Raw genomic sequence first — 15,664 nt, forward strand, 5'->3', positions numbered from 1 at the left:
CCAGAGAGAGCACGAAGAGCTAAAAGCCTGAAAGCCTGATATTACTAATGTTGCAAGTCAGTGTGTTGGCTAAATGCGATTAGCAATGCAATAATGTGCACATGATGAGTGCAGAGTCGCCCCGAACAGGTAACACATGCGGCAACATGTGATCGTCGTGCATGTGGCGACTGGGAGATACCCAAAGTGAGCAGGAAAACATGTTGCAACATGCTTGTATAGCCTTAAATGCTTGCCACAGAGCCTACTGCGGTTAAAGATGACGTTGATAAGGCGACTTAAGAACAGGTATCATGGCGAATAGCAGCATAATAAACTAACTAGCGGAGTTATACTGAGCATCGTTTTGTGCGGATCTCGCGCTCTTGCGCTGACTTGGCACGAAGCCGATCGCGATTGAGCGGTTTTGAGCGAGGTAGGTGTTTCGTCTCACTTATGTTGTGATAATCATGTCTATGTAGCTGGCTAATAAAGTAGCTTAAGGAGTTCATTTGTGTTAAATATTTGTTGAGGGGGTCCGAGTAAGCTGTTTTGGCTGAACAATCTTTGCAGCTGACGGAGTATAACTCGGTAATCAATTTGAAATTAAAGGTCAAAAAATCGTTGCTCTTAATTAAAGTTATCATAAATAAGAAATGCATAGAGAAGGTGAGTTATGGAAGATACGACAGAACAAAGAACTTTTACGGAAGACCTGGCTTTTAAGGAGCCACAGCAACTTTTTTGAAGGGGCTGCAACCGTTGCCTGCGCAAAGTTTGACAGAAATAGCTTTGAGCGCCTCGTTGGGTGACCTAGGACAGCTTTCTGGACTCGAACTTTGCACGCTCTCAGTTTTGCAGGGTTCAAATTTGTGCTTCCAAGCTTGAAACTCTGAAGCCATACTGTACAATCGACTGCTGTTAGCTTCCGCGGCTCGAATTTCATACATCTTAAGTCTAAAACCCGACAAATCTATGCCTCCAGGACAGAATCTAAGCTTCTGGAGCTCGAATTTTGTACGCCCTCAGTCTAAAACCCATCAAATTTTCGTGTCCAGGACAGAGAATGCGAAGCCATGCTACGCTATCAACCACTGTTAGCTTTCTGGGCTCGAATTTCAAACGTTCTCAGTCTAAACCCGTCAAATCTGTGCATCTAGGCAACAGATTGTGAAGCCATGTTGCACTATTCACCACTACTAGCTTCCTTGGCTCGAATTTTCCATGCTCTCAGTCTAAGCCCGTCAAATTTGAGGGTCCAGGACAGAAACTACGAAGTCACACTGCACTATCGACCATTCTTAGCTTCTTGGGCTCGAAAAATTTACTTGTTTCCGCATTCTATGCTAAGGCTACGCACATAATGAAACTAAATGTAAAGCAACCCTGCCATTTCTTCATTTCTAGGTTGTCTTCCACACCTTTTTCGATCATTTTGTTCATATTTCACCTTTCTTTATACATTTTTCATTAGAAAAACACAGCAGTCACAGCCAATTCACTGTAAAAGCAGCACCCTTTGCCACCATGACACGCTTGAATTGCAACTGATTCGCTCATTAGTAAAGTGCTGGGCTCTTATCGCGCCCAGCAAAGGCAGCAAGCAACCTGCTTGTTACTGGAAGTGGTGTGACTACATTTTTTTACCACACAGCCTGTCCAAGGAATTTCTTGGATTGCGTCCCTTTAAGCAAAGTGCTGCGCCGTTTGTGGTGTACTTTTTGGTGTTAACCCAGTGAGCGCATTGCGCTCTCCATTGCCCGCATAACTACGCCCGTTGCATGTATGTATGTATGATGGCAAGACGTCAGACAAAGAGCGTCTCGCGCAAAAGTGAGCAACGATTTAAGGGCAGCAACACAAAGGCACTGCGAGTGGCGCACAAAGAACGGGTAAAAGAACAGCAGCAACAAGAACAATAATAACAACAACAGCAACTACGATGGCAACAACAACAACAACATCAATAACAAGAACTACGACAACTGCAACAACAAAAAATACAACAACAGCGACAGCAACAATTACAACAACAACAACAACAAAAATAACAACTACTACAACAAAACTGCAAAACAGCAACGACAACAACAGTAACAGCAACAACATCACCTGCAACAACAACAACCGCAAGCGGAATGTCACAATGAGCCGAAATGAGTTCGCGTTGAACTTCATTTGCTGTCGTCGATTTGGCGTTTTCTTGCACCACACTCCTTTTTTTATGTTTTTTTAATTTAATTTTTTATAGTTTCTTTAAGCTGCTTGCCAGCCATGCAAAAACTTGTTAATGGATGCGTTGCCGTGGCGTTGCTGTTGTTGCATGCATGCCTGCCTGCATTTGTTTGTTGCTGGGCGACAAAATTCAGTTGCCTTTGTGTTGAACAAGTTGTTGCTGCAGTGCGCAGCCAACATACGCTCCCCTCACCGCCGCTGCGCTTGCTCCGCTTTCGGCCGCAATGTACTATGAGAAGGGATTTTCATCGTTATCGACTGACTACAGTTGATTTGCAAGGAATGCGCCTGGATTTTTTCGCACAAACACACACACATTTTATATATATATTCGCTTGCAATTCCTCCTCTACACAGCGTTTCGCAGCTGTAATGAAGTTGGCGTTTAAATGAGTGTATCCATAGCTGTTGGTGCGTGATTCATTAAAGACTCAAGCAAAGTAAAGTGAAAAAAGTTAGCAAAAACGAAGCAGCAGCAAGTAGTGCAGCGTCAGCAATTGCCCGCTGTTAACGTTTAAATTCGACTTTGTTTCCAACAGCCGGCTGCTTGCGGCCCCGCGTTGCCTACTGCGTGGCGGTGAGTGTCTATTTAGTGCGCTTTTTGCATTCCTTTGCCAGCCGCGCACTTCCCACATTTTACACACACATCCGAGGGTGTATGTGTGCGCATGCCGTTTGTGTCAGCTCATATGCAGATTAGCGGTTATTAAATTTTAATTTTTATACAACATTTTCAGCGTTTTATGCGTCTGAAATTGAGTAATAAAATTATAAGCGAAATTCATGGCAGCGACTACACGCGACACGCGGTTGAGCTTGTGTACGTTGGCAGTAAGCGTTGCGATTAGCAGGCTTAAGGGCTTAAATTAATTTACTTATGCGAAGGAAATTGGTTTATTAAAGGAACGTGCGCTTGTAGAAGGGAATGTGTGAATAAAAATGTGAGGAATTTGGTATATATTTTTATAATTAACCGAAGAATAAGAAAATACCCTACACAGGTACATTTTTTATAACATGAAAGGGTATAAAATGATTTTTTTCTAATTTAGATCGTTCAGTTTGTATGGCAGCTATAAGTTATAGTTGTCCGATCTGAACAATTTTTTCGGAGATTATAGCAATACTTTGTGTCATATTATATATCAAATTTCGTGAAGATAGCTTCACAAATAAAAGAGTTTTCCTTACAAGAACTTGAGTGTGATCGTTCAGTTTCTACGGCAGCTATAAGCTATAGTGGTCCGATCTGAACAATTTCTTCGGAGATTGTAGTAATGCTTTGGATAATAATTGAAGCCAAACTTTATGAAAATATATATACAAATAAAGTACTTTTCCATACGAGAACTTGAGTGCGATCGTTCAGTTTATATGGCAGCTAAATGATATAGTGGTTCGATCTGAACCATTTCTTTAGTAATAGTAGCGATGCTTTTAGTAACAAAGTCTGCCAAATTTCGTAAAGATAGCTAGTCAAATGAAAAAGTTTTCTATACAAGGACTTAAGTATGACCAGTCAGTTTGTATGGCAGCTATAAGCTATAGTGGTTCGATCTGAACCATTTCTTCGAAGATTACAGCAATATTTAGGATAATGATTTATACCAAATTTTGTGAAAATAACTTAACAACTAAAAGAGTTTTCCATACAAGAACTTAAGTTCACTCGATCGGTCAATTTGTATGACAGCTATATGCTAAAGTATCGCAATATACGCTGTTCCGACAAATGTTCAACTTTTCAGTACGAAAAAGACGTGTAGAAAATTTCAAAACAATATCTCAAAAACTGAGCGACTAATATGCGTATAGATCAATGGGCAATTTATCAAACCGAAAAAGTATTTTCTTAAGCTTTGGGCTACAAAAGCTAGTCACTAAGCACTTTCTCGTCTCGCTACATATGTACATACATATATTCACAGGCGCACAAGCCATATTTATAAATATTTTCATTTCATTTATTACAATTTCTCTACAAAAACAGCAACTGCTAAGCGCTTCAGAGCGAGCGTAAATCACATGAAATCTCAACGTATTAAGCTGCCCGCAGGTGTTAATTAATTAAAAGCTGCTTTGTTAGCGCGTATTTACCAAATTTCCATTCCAAATCAGTGTATGTGGAAGAATATGTATGTATATGTAGCAAGGTTGCATTTGTGTGCATAATTAATTTTACACCAAAAAAATTCACACACTCGCCACTGTAACTGATATATGTACATAAGATTAGCTGTATATACATACATATATATAGCGGTATATAAGTGTGTACGTAAGTATATACATATGCTGCAAGTATGTAATATACCTGTATATATTTATGTATATATGAACTGTATTTGTATAAAATTTAAACCACAAGCGCTAATTTGTAAGCGAGGAAGTCTAAAATTCCCAGCTGCTTGTCAGTAATGCGCAGCGCCTGCAGGTGAATTGAATGAATCAATACAAATCAGAGTGGGTATTCACGCTCATAAAAGCGCGTTCAAGCGTATATAGTTTGTGTTAGCCTAAGGTATGTGTAAACAAGTGCAAGCCTAATCTAATCATTAATCGCTCTAATCATTTGTCAGACGTCCATTTAGTGCCTGGAGTTAACTGCAGATTCTGCGCTAATTTGCATGAACCTGTCTGTTGTAGACAAGTTTTAGCGGCAGCGTGTTTATTTAATAAATTCACTTAGGAAGCAGCTGCTAATGGCAAACGCGGTATGTTGTGGTTATATTTTTAGGGAAGGTTTTTTTTTAGATCACTAAATGGCATGACATAATGATCTATTCTACCATTATTTGCATTTTTGTTTATGTTGGCAAATTTTTTATGCTTGGCATATTTAATGGCGAGCAATTTTTTTGTCATGCCATTTTTTATATGTGGTTTTATGCTAGAAATTGTAAATGACACACCATTTTTAAGTGTAGTTTTTTGTGCCAGTATGGTTTATGTCACATCACTTTTTATTTGTATTTTTTATGTCAGTAATTTATTCTTTTTTTTATGTCACGCAAATTTTCCCGTCATGTCATTTTTTATGTCATACTATTTTTTATGTCACAACATTTTTTATATGTGATTTTTTATGTCACATTATTTTTATGTATGGTATTTTGTGCTATGTTGTTTTTTATGTCAAACCATATTTTTTGGCGAGCAATCTTAATGTCACATGACTTTTTGTTTGTGTTCATGCTAACTAACCCTTTTTATGTCCAACAACGTTTTATGTCACACATTTTTTAATGCTAGCTCTTTTCTATGTCTGCCATATTTTGTATCGAGCAATTTATTATTATACATATATACCTTTTTATGTGGTATTTTATGCCAAACCATATGAAAAGAACAATCTTGATGTCACATGACATTTTATTTGAACGTTTCCTTGCTAGCCCTTTTTATGTAGAGCAATTTTTTATGTCATACCATTTTTTAGGTCACATCATGTGTGTTTTTTTATATCGGTCATTTTTTAAGCTAGTCATGTTTTATGTCACTTAATTTCTTATCTCAAGCCATTTTTTATGTCATATCATTTTTATGTGTTGTTCATGCCAGCCATATTTTATTGTGTGGATTATATTTGTGCGCGGTTTACTATGCCGGTCATTTTTCATGCTACGAAATTTTGTATGTCATGGCATTTTTATGTCATACCATTTTTCATGCCAGACCATTTTTTTATGTTTGGAAGCTATTTTGTATGTCTGCCATATTTTATATATCGCGCCATTTTTTATGTCATACCATTTTTATGTCACATAATTTTTATGTGTGGTTTTTTGTGCTAACCATATCTTATGTCCTACCATTTTTCATTTAGAGCCATTTTTATGTATACTTTCTTATGTCACAGCAATTTTTGCCGCCTTGCAAAATTCTTGCGACCTAATAGACCACTCAAGCGCGTCATATAATCAGCAAACCATCAACAAACACAACATATACACACATACATATATATGTACATATGCAAATATAAAACCCACCAACCAACGCACAACTCAACACTTCGCGCCTCTGCATGCCCAACAGCATTTTGAATACGAATTGGTTATTAATATTTTTATGGTTATGTTTACATTTATATTTTACAAATGCTAATTATGCTGAAAGGAAACCAAACAGATAACGAGTGTATGTATGTGTGTGATAATGTTGTAAACAAAGTCAATAAGCCAAAATGAGAAGGATATACATATATATGTATGTGTTCATTCATGCAAAATACATACATTTGCACATTAAACGCTAATCTATGTTTGGATGTGTAGATTTAGGGGCTTGTGTGTCCATATAATTATGTAGCACGACATGTCATTAAGCAACTGAATGAAAACATAATGCCCATTGAAAAATTATAATTACTAGTAATTAGTTGATGTATTTGTTTTTCTGTAATGTTAATAAGGAATTAAAATTTCAAATTATGAGCGAAACTTGACGAGAAGGCGAAGTAGCGATAACTAGAGAAATAAATTATGTTAAATAGTATGCAGAAAGCTAGCTGGCAGGTAAAATTAATTATTTACTATATATAGATAAAGATGTTTATTTTTATTTGTATTAACAGAAACTTTATTGGCAAACCCCTGATTTTGGTTATTTTTTTTTTAAATATATTTCTAGTTTAATGAACCACAAAACTATGCAATTTTAACTTTTTTGTAACCAGTTGATAACTGGGTTGTAAGCAAGTTGTTAACTAGTTTGTAACCAGTTTTTAACTAGTTTGTAACCAGTTGCTAACTAGTTTGTTACCAAATTGTGAACAAATTTATAACCAATTTTCTAACTACTTTATAACAATCTACTAACTAGTTATTTCTTGCATTAAAATTACTTTGTTTCTGCCATCAATTCATATAGTTAATTAATAACTCTTTATTGGCTTACCAACTCTCTTGCTGAAACTACTTTCTTCGCCATCAGCACAAAGCTTTGCCGACAACATTTTTTTCACAATTTACGAAATCCCTTAATGACAGCGCACCAAAGCCAGGCAGTCAATATTAATTGCATTGCAAATATAATGGCGGTTTAAAGGGATTTTAACTTATTAGTGTGAAGAAGTTCTAATTAAAATTGAATATAAAAAGGAATAGAAAAAAATGGGGAGCGAATGAATATGAATCAGGTATAATATCTGGTATAAATACAAATATTACTATAATACTATATATGCACGTATACCACGAAGTAACACCCAGAAGTAAGCGTCGTATACCCAGCAAGACGTGCTAAGTTGAGCTATCGCTCTGAAATTTTGCACACGTTCTTTTCTCCCTAAACAGCTGCTCATTTGTCGGAAACGGCAATATCGGTTCACTATAACATATAGCTGCAATATAAACAGAACAATCAAAATAAGGTTCTTGTATACAAAACTACTTTATTTGACGAGATATCGTCATGAAATTTGACACAGACTATTTTCTAAAACAGCTATATAATATATAAAGAAAATTTTTAGATCGAACTAATATAGCATATAGCTGTCATACAAACTGGCCAAACAAAATTAAGTTCTTGTATGAAAAACTTCTTTATTTAAGAAGATATCCTTCCGAAATTTGGCATGCATTTTTTTTTTAAGACAAGACTCTAATATTTGATGAAATTTCCTATATCGGATAGCTATATCATTTAGCTACCATATAAACTGAACGATCAAAATTAAGGTCTTGTACGGAAAACTTTTTTAGTTGATGAGATATTTTCACGAAATTCAGTACAGCTAATTTTTTAAGGCAAAGCTATAATACCTGAAAAAAACTGTATTATTGGATCACTATAGCATATAGCTGCCATATAAACCGACCATCAAAAATTAAGTTCTTATATGAAAAACTTCTTTATTTTAAAAGATATCTTCACAAAATCTGGCTTATGTCATTTTCTAAATCAAAGCTGTAATATCTTAAGGAAATTTTCTAAATCAAAGCTACAATATCTTAAGGAAATTTTCTAAATCGAATCACGGAGTTATATATATTCGAGTAAGCCGCTTTTATTGTTTTTGCAAATCTAAACACTTTTGCCGACCACCGTTGGTAAACAAACAATAAATGTTTTGTTGTTTTTGCCATTATTATTTACTTTTGCAATACAAATATGACCGCTGTTGCTACTAATGAAGTCTTCAGGCTTTCGCGCAATATAATATTTTATATACCAACTCACTAAGCGATACTGTTTACTACAATAATGTTTTAAAAAAATTTATCAACGAATGCACTTGTATGCGTTACTGATTATTTTACTGCGAAAAACCGTTAGTGTGCTTAATATTAGTAGTAAATTTATGACTGCATTTTATTGCACGTTATATATTTATTTTGCGCGGGTGTATGTGTGTGCAACTATTTTTAGCCGCATTTTGTACCTTACTTTTGCCTTATACCTAATTTGTCCGCAATGATCGTTATTGTTAGGCAATATTTTTTTACATTTTTTTTTATTTTTTTTTAAATTCTTTTTTATATTTTTTTCCAATTTTTTTTTCCTTAAAGTATATTTTTTCTTATTTTTTCATTTTCTTTTTTCTATAAAAAATATTTTATTTTATTTTTTCCATAAAAAATTATTTTTATATAGAGCAACTGTCAACACACACACATATACACTTTTTTATTCACTTGTCCCAGTTGTAAACAATACACTGTAAATATGCACAACAGTCACTATATCGTGCTTATTACTCAAGTCAGCCATTTGCGCACCTACAACAACAAAAGTGCTCGCATCCACCTATCATATGTGTATGTATGTAGTTAGCTCGCACTAGTTGCATTAGGCAGGTATGCATGTGCTTACGTTTATCTCATTTAGTACCTCGTAAAACAGTTGATTTATTTTTGCCTTCATTGGCACATCACTGTTAACTGCTCAGTTTTATGAGATTTTTTTTAATTATGTAAAAAAGTAATATTGTAAATGAAAAAAATAAACAACAACAAAAATAGTTAAAAAAAAGAAAATGAAAAATTAAAAAATAAAAAATAAAAAAAATAAAAAAATAAAAATAAATACTGTTAATATATATTTGTTTTTGTTGCGACAGAAAAATTATGACAACAAAAATTATGTAAATTTGGCGTACTCGAGCTTACATTGTGCTATATGTATGTATATACAGACTTATATAGTGTATGAATGTATGGCAATATATATACATATGTACATATAAAAATAGCATATTTTCCGTTATTTCATGCAGTTCAGTATTTTTTCTTAAGCTATAAGCTTTTAGCTCACTAAATATTTATTAAATTTACAATTTTTATAGAATAAATAAGTTTGTTTCTATGGCAGCTATATGATATAGTTATCCGATCAGAAAGATTTCTTCGGAAATTATGTAATTGATTCAGTCAATAGTCTATGCGAAATTTTGCCAAGATATCTTCTCAAATAAAAAAGTTTTCCATACAAGAAGATACTTTTGATCATTCAATTCATATGGCAACTACATATGTATATGCTATAGTGATCCGATCTGAACCATTTCTTCGAAGATTACATATGTCATTGACTCGAATAATAATCCATACGAAATTTAGTGAAGATATCTTGGCAAATAAAAAAGTTGCTCACACAAAGACTGAATTTTAGTTCACCAGTTTGTATGGCAGCTATATGCTATAGTGATTCGATCTGAACGATTTCTTCGGAGATTGTATCGTTACTTTGGACAATAATCTGTGCCAAATTTCATCAAAATAACTTTACAAAAAAAATGTTTTCCATACAAGCACCTGATTTCGATTGCTCAGTTTGTATGGCAGCTATATGATATAGTGGTGCGATATCGGCAGTTCCAAGAAATTAGCAGCAGCTTAGTGAGAAAAGAATATGTCCCAAATACCAGAGCAATATCTCGAAAACTGAGGGGCTAATTCGCATACATTCAAACGGACATAACCTAAAAGACTCAGTTCGTTATTATTAATATATTTATAAATTAAAAGGACTTCAGCGTTTCTTTCTAGGTATTACAAACTTCGTGACAGCCTTAATAAAGCCTATGCAGGGTATAAAAACCGAACACACACGCACTCACACCACTCTTAATATGCATGCCTCCAACCGCTATCTCGACTTTATACTTTGTACGACGTGTTAAGTGGTGCGGTCAGGTGATATGGTATGTTATAGATAAATTGACTTGATTTTAAGTGCCGTTATAATTGAAGAAAAATTATACAGCAACAGCAACAAAAGCAAGGCGAGTAAACGCTTGTCAGCGGCGCTAAGATCAAAGCGCTCAGCCGCCAGAGGCCATAAATCTGCTTTCGCTTTAGTTTAGCGTGGATTATAAGCATTTGCTGTTTGCCAAAGTTAATGGAAAAAATTAAATAATTGGCGACTCGCGCGCGCTTTAATTGTTTTGAAGAATTTTGCGCTTGTTTTAGCGTTTTTGGCGCGTTGCCCAAGCGTCTAAGCGCCGAGTGATGTATTTATGAAGAAATGGCACGTCAAATTTGATTACATACTATACATATCTCTGATAACTTTTATTAGGCGCGTTATCACCGAAAAACAACTGGTGTATTTCTTATGTGCAGTTGACGAAAAGTTTTGATACAAAGCAACTTAAACCCTGCCGAGTTTACTTTAATGTTCACCGCAAAAATACCTCATCGTTTGGGAATCAACACGTCAAAATAAATATATTTTTTACGAAATTGTGTGCGACAAGTTGGAGGCCGCTCGCCTTTAAGATAGCGCGGCTCAGTGACATTGATTGTTGGTTATTTGAGGACTCTTTGCTATGAAATTCTAGACATTAGGGCCATGGTTAGGTCAGGTTAGATGTGTTGGTTGATGCAGAAATCGCACTTGAACTCACAGTCCTTTGCAAAGCCATAAAAATGGAGCTCCTACATTCCTTATAAGATCAAGGGCTTTGTACCTAACACAAGTTTGTTTAGGAGTGATTTTCCCACCAGCTCGGTGAGATATCTCCATCCAAGTTTTTAAACTTTGATCTCTAAAACGTGGGAAAATCAAGACTTCCTTCTTGTTGTTTCTAACTCGTTTGCTTTCATACTGCTGCTGCAGCTGGCGTCCAGTAGGATTATTAATCTTACAGCGTGGACGCCGATGGCGTAATGACCTGTCAGAATCTCCACAACTATGTAGAGACTGACATTACTGAGAGAAAAGAGCTCAGTGGATCTCTTACCATCGATATAAAATCAAAAGTATCTTGCGACAGCGTAGTGTTAAGATGTTTCTACCTCGTCTTCTTCCATTCAGCTCGTCTTCTTTCATACAGCTGTTGCAGCCAGCGTCCAGTAGGATTTTCAACCTTACAGCGTGAATGCTGATTGAGCAGTGACCTATCAGAACCCCCACAACTAGGTAGACACTAGCATTACTGAGTGAAAAGAGCTCACTGGATCTCTTACGACCGGAATAGGGTCAAAAGCATCTTGCGACAGTGCATGAACCAATGAAAACTAAGAGCTCTGGCGAAGTCCAGCTATCCAGCAGTAGAACACACCAGGAGACTAGAGCACCAATCCGTACCCCTTCTAACTACTGATAGCGAAGTAGTGTGTTGCAGGGATAGGGTCCCTTTCCTTGTCAGCTCGTCAGCTTTGCACTTACAGCAATTACGCCATGGTCTGGAACCCATACTAATCTTATCACAAAGTGAATCAACGACATTGATAACGAGCTTAGGCATTCCTTAACCAGCACTGAACGCACGGTTAGTGAGGTCAAAGCTATCAAGCCTTTACTTGCCTTGTTGTTAGTATCGATAATCACTACTCTGCAAGAGGCTGCACTTCAGCGCAGTAAATCTATTCACGATCTATCGCTAACTTTATGGCAGAAACCTAGCCTTGAAAAAACAATGGAATCCCATAGTGAAGCTCCCACAATGATGTTCACAAAAGCTGTAATATTTGCTCAAAATTATATTACTGCGTGTTTTTCGCAGTTCACTAATGCTCTTTCGTATCTTTAAAACACTACAAGTTAACTACTATTTAATACTTAATATACTTAAAACTTAATATACACGTAATTTACAGTATGAACTCACCATTATTGGGCTTCAGTGGTAGCTCCGCTTGATCGATGCCGCGCGCTTTGAAGACGGGTGCAACTTTGGTGCAGTTGGGCATAAATTGGTCTATTACCGACGAACTAGCCAGTTCCGTGGCCACGGCGGAAATATGCGGTATCTCCTCCATGTCGGATAACGTATGGGTGTGATTCATAAAACCTTGTGCATGAACTCTCGCACAGAAGAACAATAAAATTAGATATGACAACAGGGTAAATGTGCAAAAATTTAAATTTAAATATTTTTTGGAAGCGGCTGGCAAGCGCCGTTTGGCGACTGCAGACACAGCGCGTTGGCTGCCTTTGGAGATCATCGTTTTGCTGCGCGAGCCAAGTGTGGCGGTGGCACTTGAAGTTCTGCTGAGACGTTGCATGTTGTTACACGTACTTTTTTCAAATCGAGTGTATGTATGTTTGTGTTTATGGAGAAAAGCTTGTTTCGTTGCTGTAACGCTTGGCTCTGGCTTCAACACTTTTTATCAGCAAACTTGCTCGTAATTTTTTTTGCTACTGTATTTTTCTATTTGTTACTTTTTGTATTTCTATTTTTGTTTCACGTTTTTATCTCCACTTTTTCGGTGTCTACTTGTCTTTGTTTGCAAATGATTTTAACACACGCACACGCCTAGCGACAACACCCTCGACTTGTACACGCTAATTGTTGTTGCTATGTATTGACACGCCGCTTTGTTGTAGTTTTTGTTGTCAATATGAGTGTTGCATCATTATTAGCAAATATGTAATACGCGCGAGCACATACATACATACGTATGTAAATACCGAAAACACGAAAAAATTTCTAAAATTGCCGGCTATCGTTGGCGTTGTCAACACGCTGCGCGCCGCGGGGTTTTTCGACGGGTGGGTGCTACAACGTAAACAAAAAATACTTATTTTTCGCAAATTGCTACTTTTTTTTGCTGTTTGCCGGTTCACTATGGCAGCGACAAGGTTAACGACGTTGCCAACAGATTTGTGTGTGTGTGCGACACATGTGATTCATGGACTAAACGGCGGGCAGAAGGCGATGCTTTCTCGGGCGCATACGCTGAGCAAGAGGAGGGAGGTTTTGAGGAGTAGAACGGTTGTTGGCTGGCAGGATTGCACGGTTACTTAGACAAGTTGCTGTTATATTAAAGGCACACTTAGCGAGTTTTGACTGTGTTTCGTGGGCATGAGGCATAAAATAGTTGAAACTATGGCATCAGAATATTAAATAACAAAGAGTTACAAAATAACTTTTCAATATTACAGTGTTTCACAACTTCAAATATTTTTTAATTTTTCTGCTATTGCTTATTTTTGTTAAACTGCCGCAAACACTAACTTTCAACGCAAGAAAAAATCACACACGTCCGTACGCAGCTTTTTTAATAAAATTGCAATGCCATAATTAACTTAAAATCCGTTTAAATTAATATTTTCGTAACATACACACTGTATAATTGCTATTTCGTATATTGATGAAAACAAAAAATCACACCGAATTGAATTTGAAGCGACGAAAATTGCGTTCGGCAGGTAGACTGGTTGTTGGCGCACCGCTAACTACGAAAAGATATCGCACAACCGCACCGCGCGACCAGAGAACAACGAATGAGCGTCGAACGAAGAGCGCGCAACCGGCTGGACCTCAATGAAACATTTTTCCCGAAAACGAAAACCATATGAGATACACATATATACACACACAACTGCAGGCACAGCGCAGCGTTGACGGAGAAGGCAGCGCGACAGCAGAGAAGCAACAAAACAAACAGCGTAAACCGGAGTTATTTAGTTGCAAACGACAAGATACAAATGTAACTCGCACGCACACACACATACACTTGTGTGCTACGACACATATTCATTTCACAGGCATGTGGAAATTGTGTTTTATTTGTTGTTTTTTCCGCTTTGTTATCGAAGGCATTGTGCGTATCTGGCAGATACAAGCAGTTACAACAAAAACAACAAGACGACAGTGTGCGCGAACATGTTCGATGTTGGAGCTGCTTCACCTGGCTTCAAACTGGGAGTTTGCATGTTTTAGTAAAAAACTGCATAAATCCATTTTGTTGAATTTAGAGTTATCTGTAAACTGAATTTTATTTCTTTAACATTTGATATGTTTTAAATATATAAAAGTGGATAATTTACCTGATATATGTACAATTAACTGCCAGCGGAAAATATTAAACAATCAATTCAAAGGCACACATTTAGATAACATGCTGTTAAATAAAATGTTAATGCAATGTTAATCATGTTTGTATGTATGTATGTAAGCATATATTTACGTATGTATCTCGTCCCAAAGCAAAGTTTTCCATACAAACAAATGATTTTCCTCCTTCAGTTTGCATGGCAGCTACATTCCGATTGGAACCATTTCTTGGTAAATTATGTGTATGTATGCATATGTATTTGAATATTTTTTATACATATTTCTGTTGAAAGCGAAGTTTGAAATTCCCAGCTTTCTTTGCCCAACGTGAACCACACACACATACACTTAAACATTACACTATTAGAATCAATCTGCTAGTTTTTCACTTCAAATTGTTGTTATTGTTGTAGCAGTTATAACCTTCAATGTCCTCTATGCAATTTACACTCTTAATAATTTACACTTTCAGCAACGCCAGCGCTTGTTTTTCACTCGTTTGGCATGCAAACCGCGCTCTGCTTTAATATTATGCAACTTTTTTACACTTTCCAGCAAGATTTGTTAACAAATTAGTGTTTTTTATTTGCGGCAGCATCACTAAGCACTTTTGAAGACGCGAGTTGGGAAGCGACAATAATGGCGCCGGAAATTTTACAGACACATGGTTGCATTTGCTTGAAAAAATCTTTATTAATATATTTTATAAATGATATTAAAATATATATAATTATACAAATAAATATTATATTTATGCAAATGTGAAATGCCCAAGCAACACTAATGTAGAAATCACTTTAATTTCATTTATGTTTTATAAATTTGTTTACATTTTGGTAAAATTATATGCAAACGTTTAAAACATATGGTCCTTTCTAAACTTCACGCACAGATGTCGCTTTGCTAACGAAACTTGTGGCGAAATGTAAACAAAGAAATTAACTTATTAAACGTGTCAAAGCGTTAGCACTCGAAAAAATAATATTTTAAGCGTTTTTGTAAATATTTTATTGCTAACTTTTTTATTAAATATATTTTATAAATTTAAAATAATAAGTTTTCATTTTCCTGCACGCGGTTACACCCTGTAGGCTGTCAAGCTTCCGCCGCCATTATAAACGCTTCCTTTTTCGCGCTAGCAGAAGTTTCTCGTAAAATAGTGAATGATTTAAATGAATTATCTGTTCTTATTAGCAATTATATATATCTCCGATCGGT

The 15,664-nt window shown here is 36.0% G+C and overlaps 1 protein-coding gene across 2 annotated transcripts in view; it reads right to left on the reverse strand.

Moving 5' to 3' along the window:
• Window positions 1-15,130, reverse strand: part of LOC126761787 (glypican-6) — a 140,247-nt gene extending 125,117 nt beyond the window's left edge. The window contains exons 1-3 of one of the 2 annotated variants that reach the window (XM_050478171.1): window positions 14,580-15,130; window positions 14,440-14,513; window positions 12,275-14,380 (exon numbers count right to left, since the gene is read on the reverse strand). In XM_050478171.1, coding sequence (XP_050334128.1) covers window positions 12,275-12,671 — 397 coding nt within the window. In that variant the 5' untranslated portion in view covers window positions 12,672-14,380; window positions 14,440-14,513; window positions 14,580-15,130. Of the gene's footprint in view, window positions 1-12,274; window positions 14,381-14,439 lie in introns of both variants that reach the window. The other variant, XM_050478172.1, reaches the window with a different exon arrangement.
• Window positions 15,131-15,664: the final 534 nt, after the last annotated feature.

This window comes from Bactrocera neohumeralis, chromosome 6 (genome assembly GCF_024586455.1).
Source record: "Bactrocera neohumeralis isolate Rockhampton chromosome 6, APGP_CSIRO_Bneo_wtdbg2-racon-allhic-juicebox.fasta_v2, whole genome shotgun sequence".
NCBI lineage: Eukaryota > Metazoa > Arthropoda > Insecta > Diptera > Tephritidae > Bactrocera > Bactrocera neohumeralis.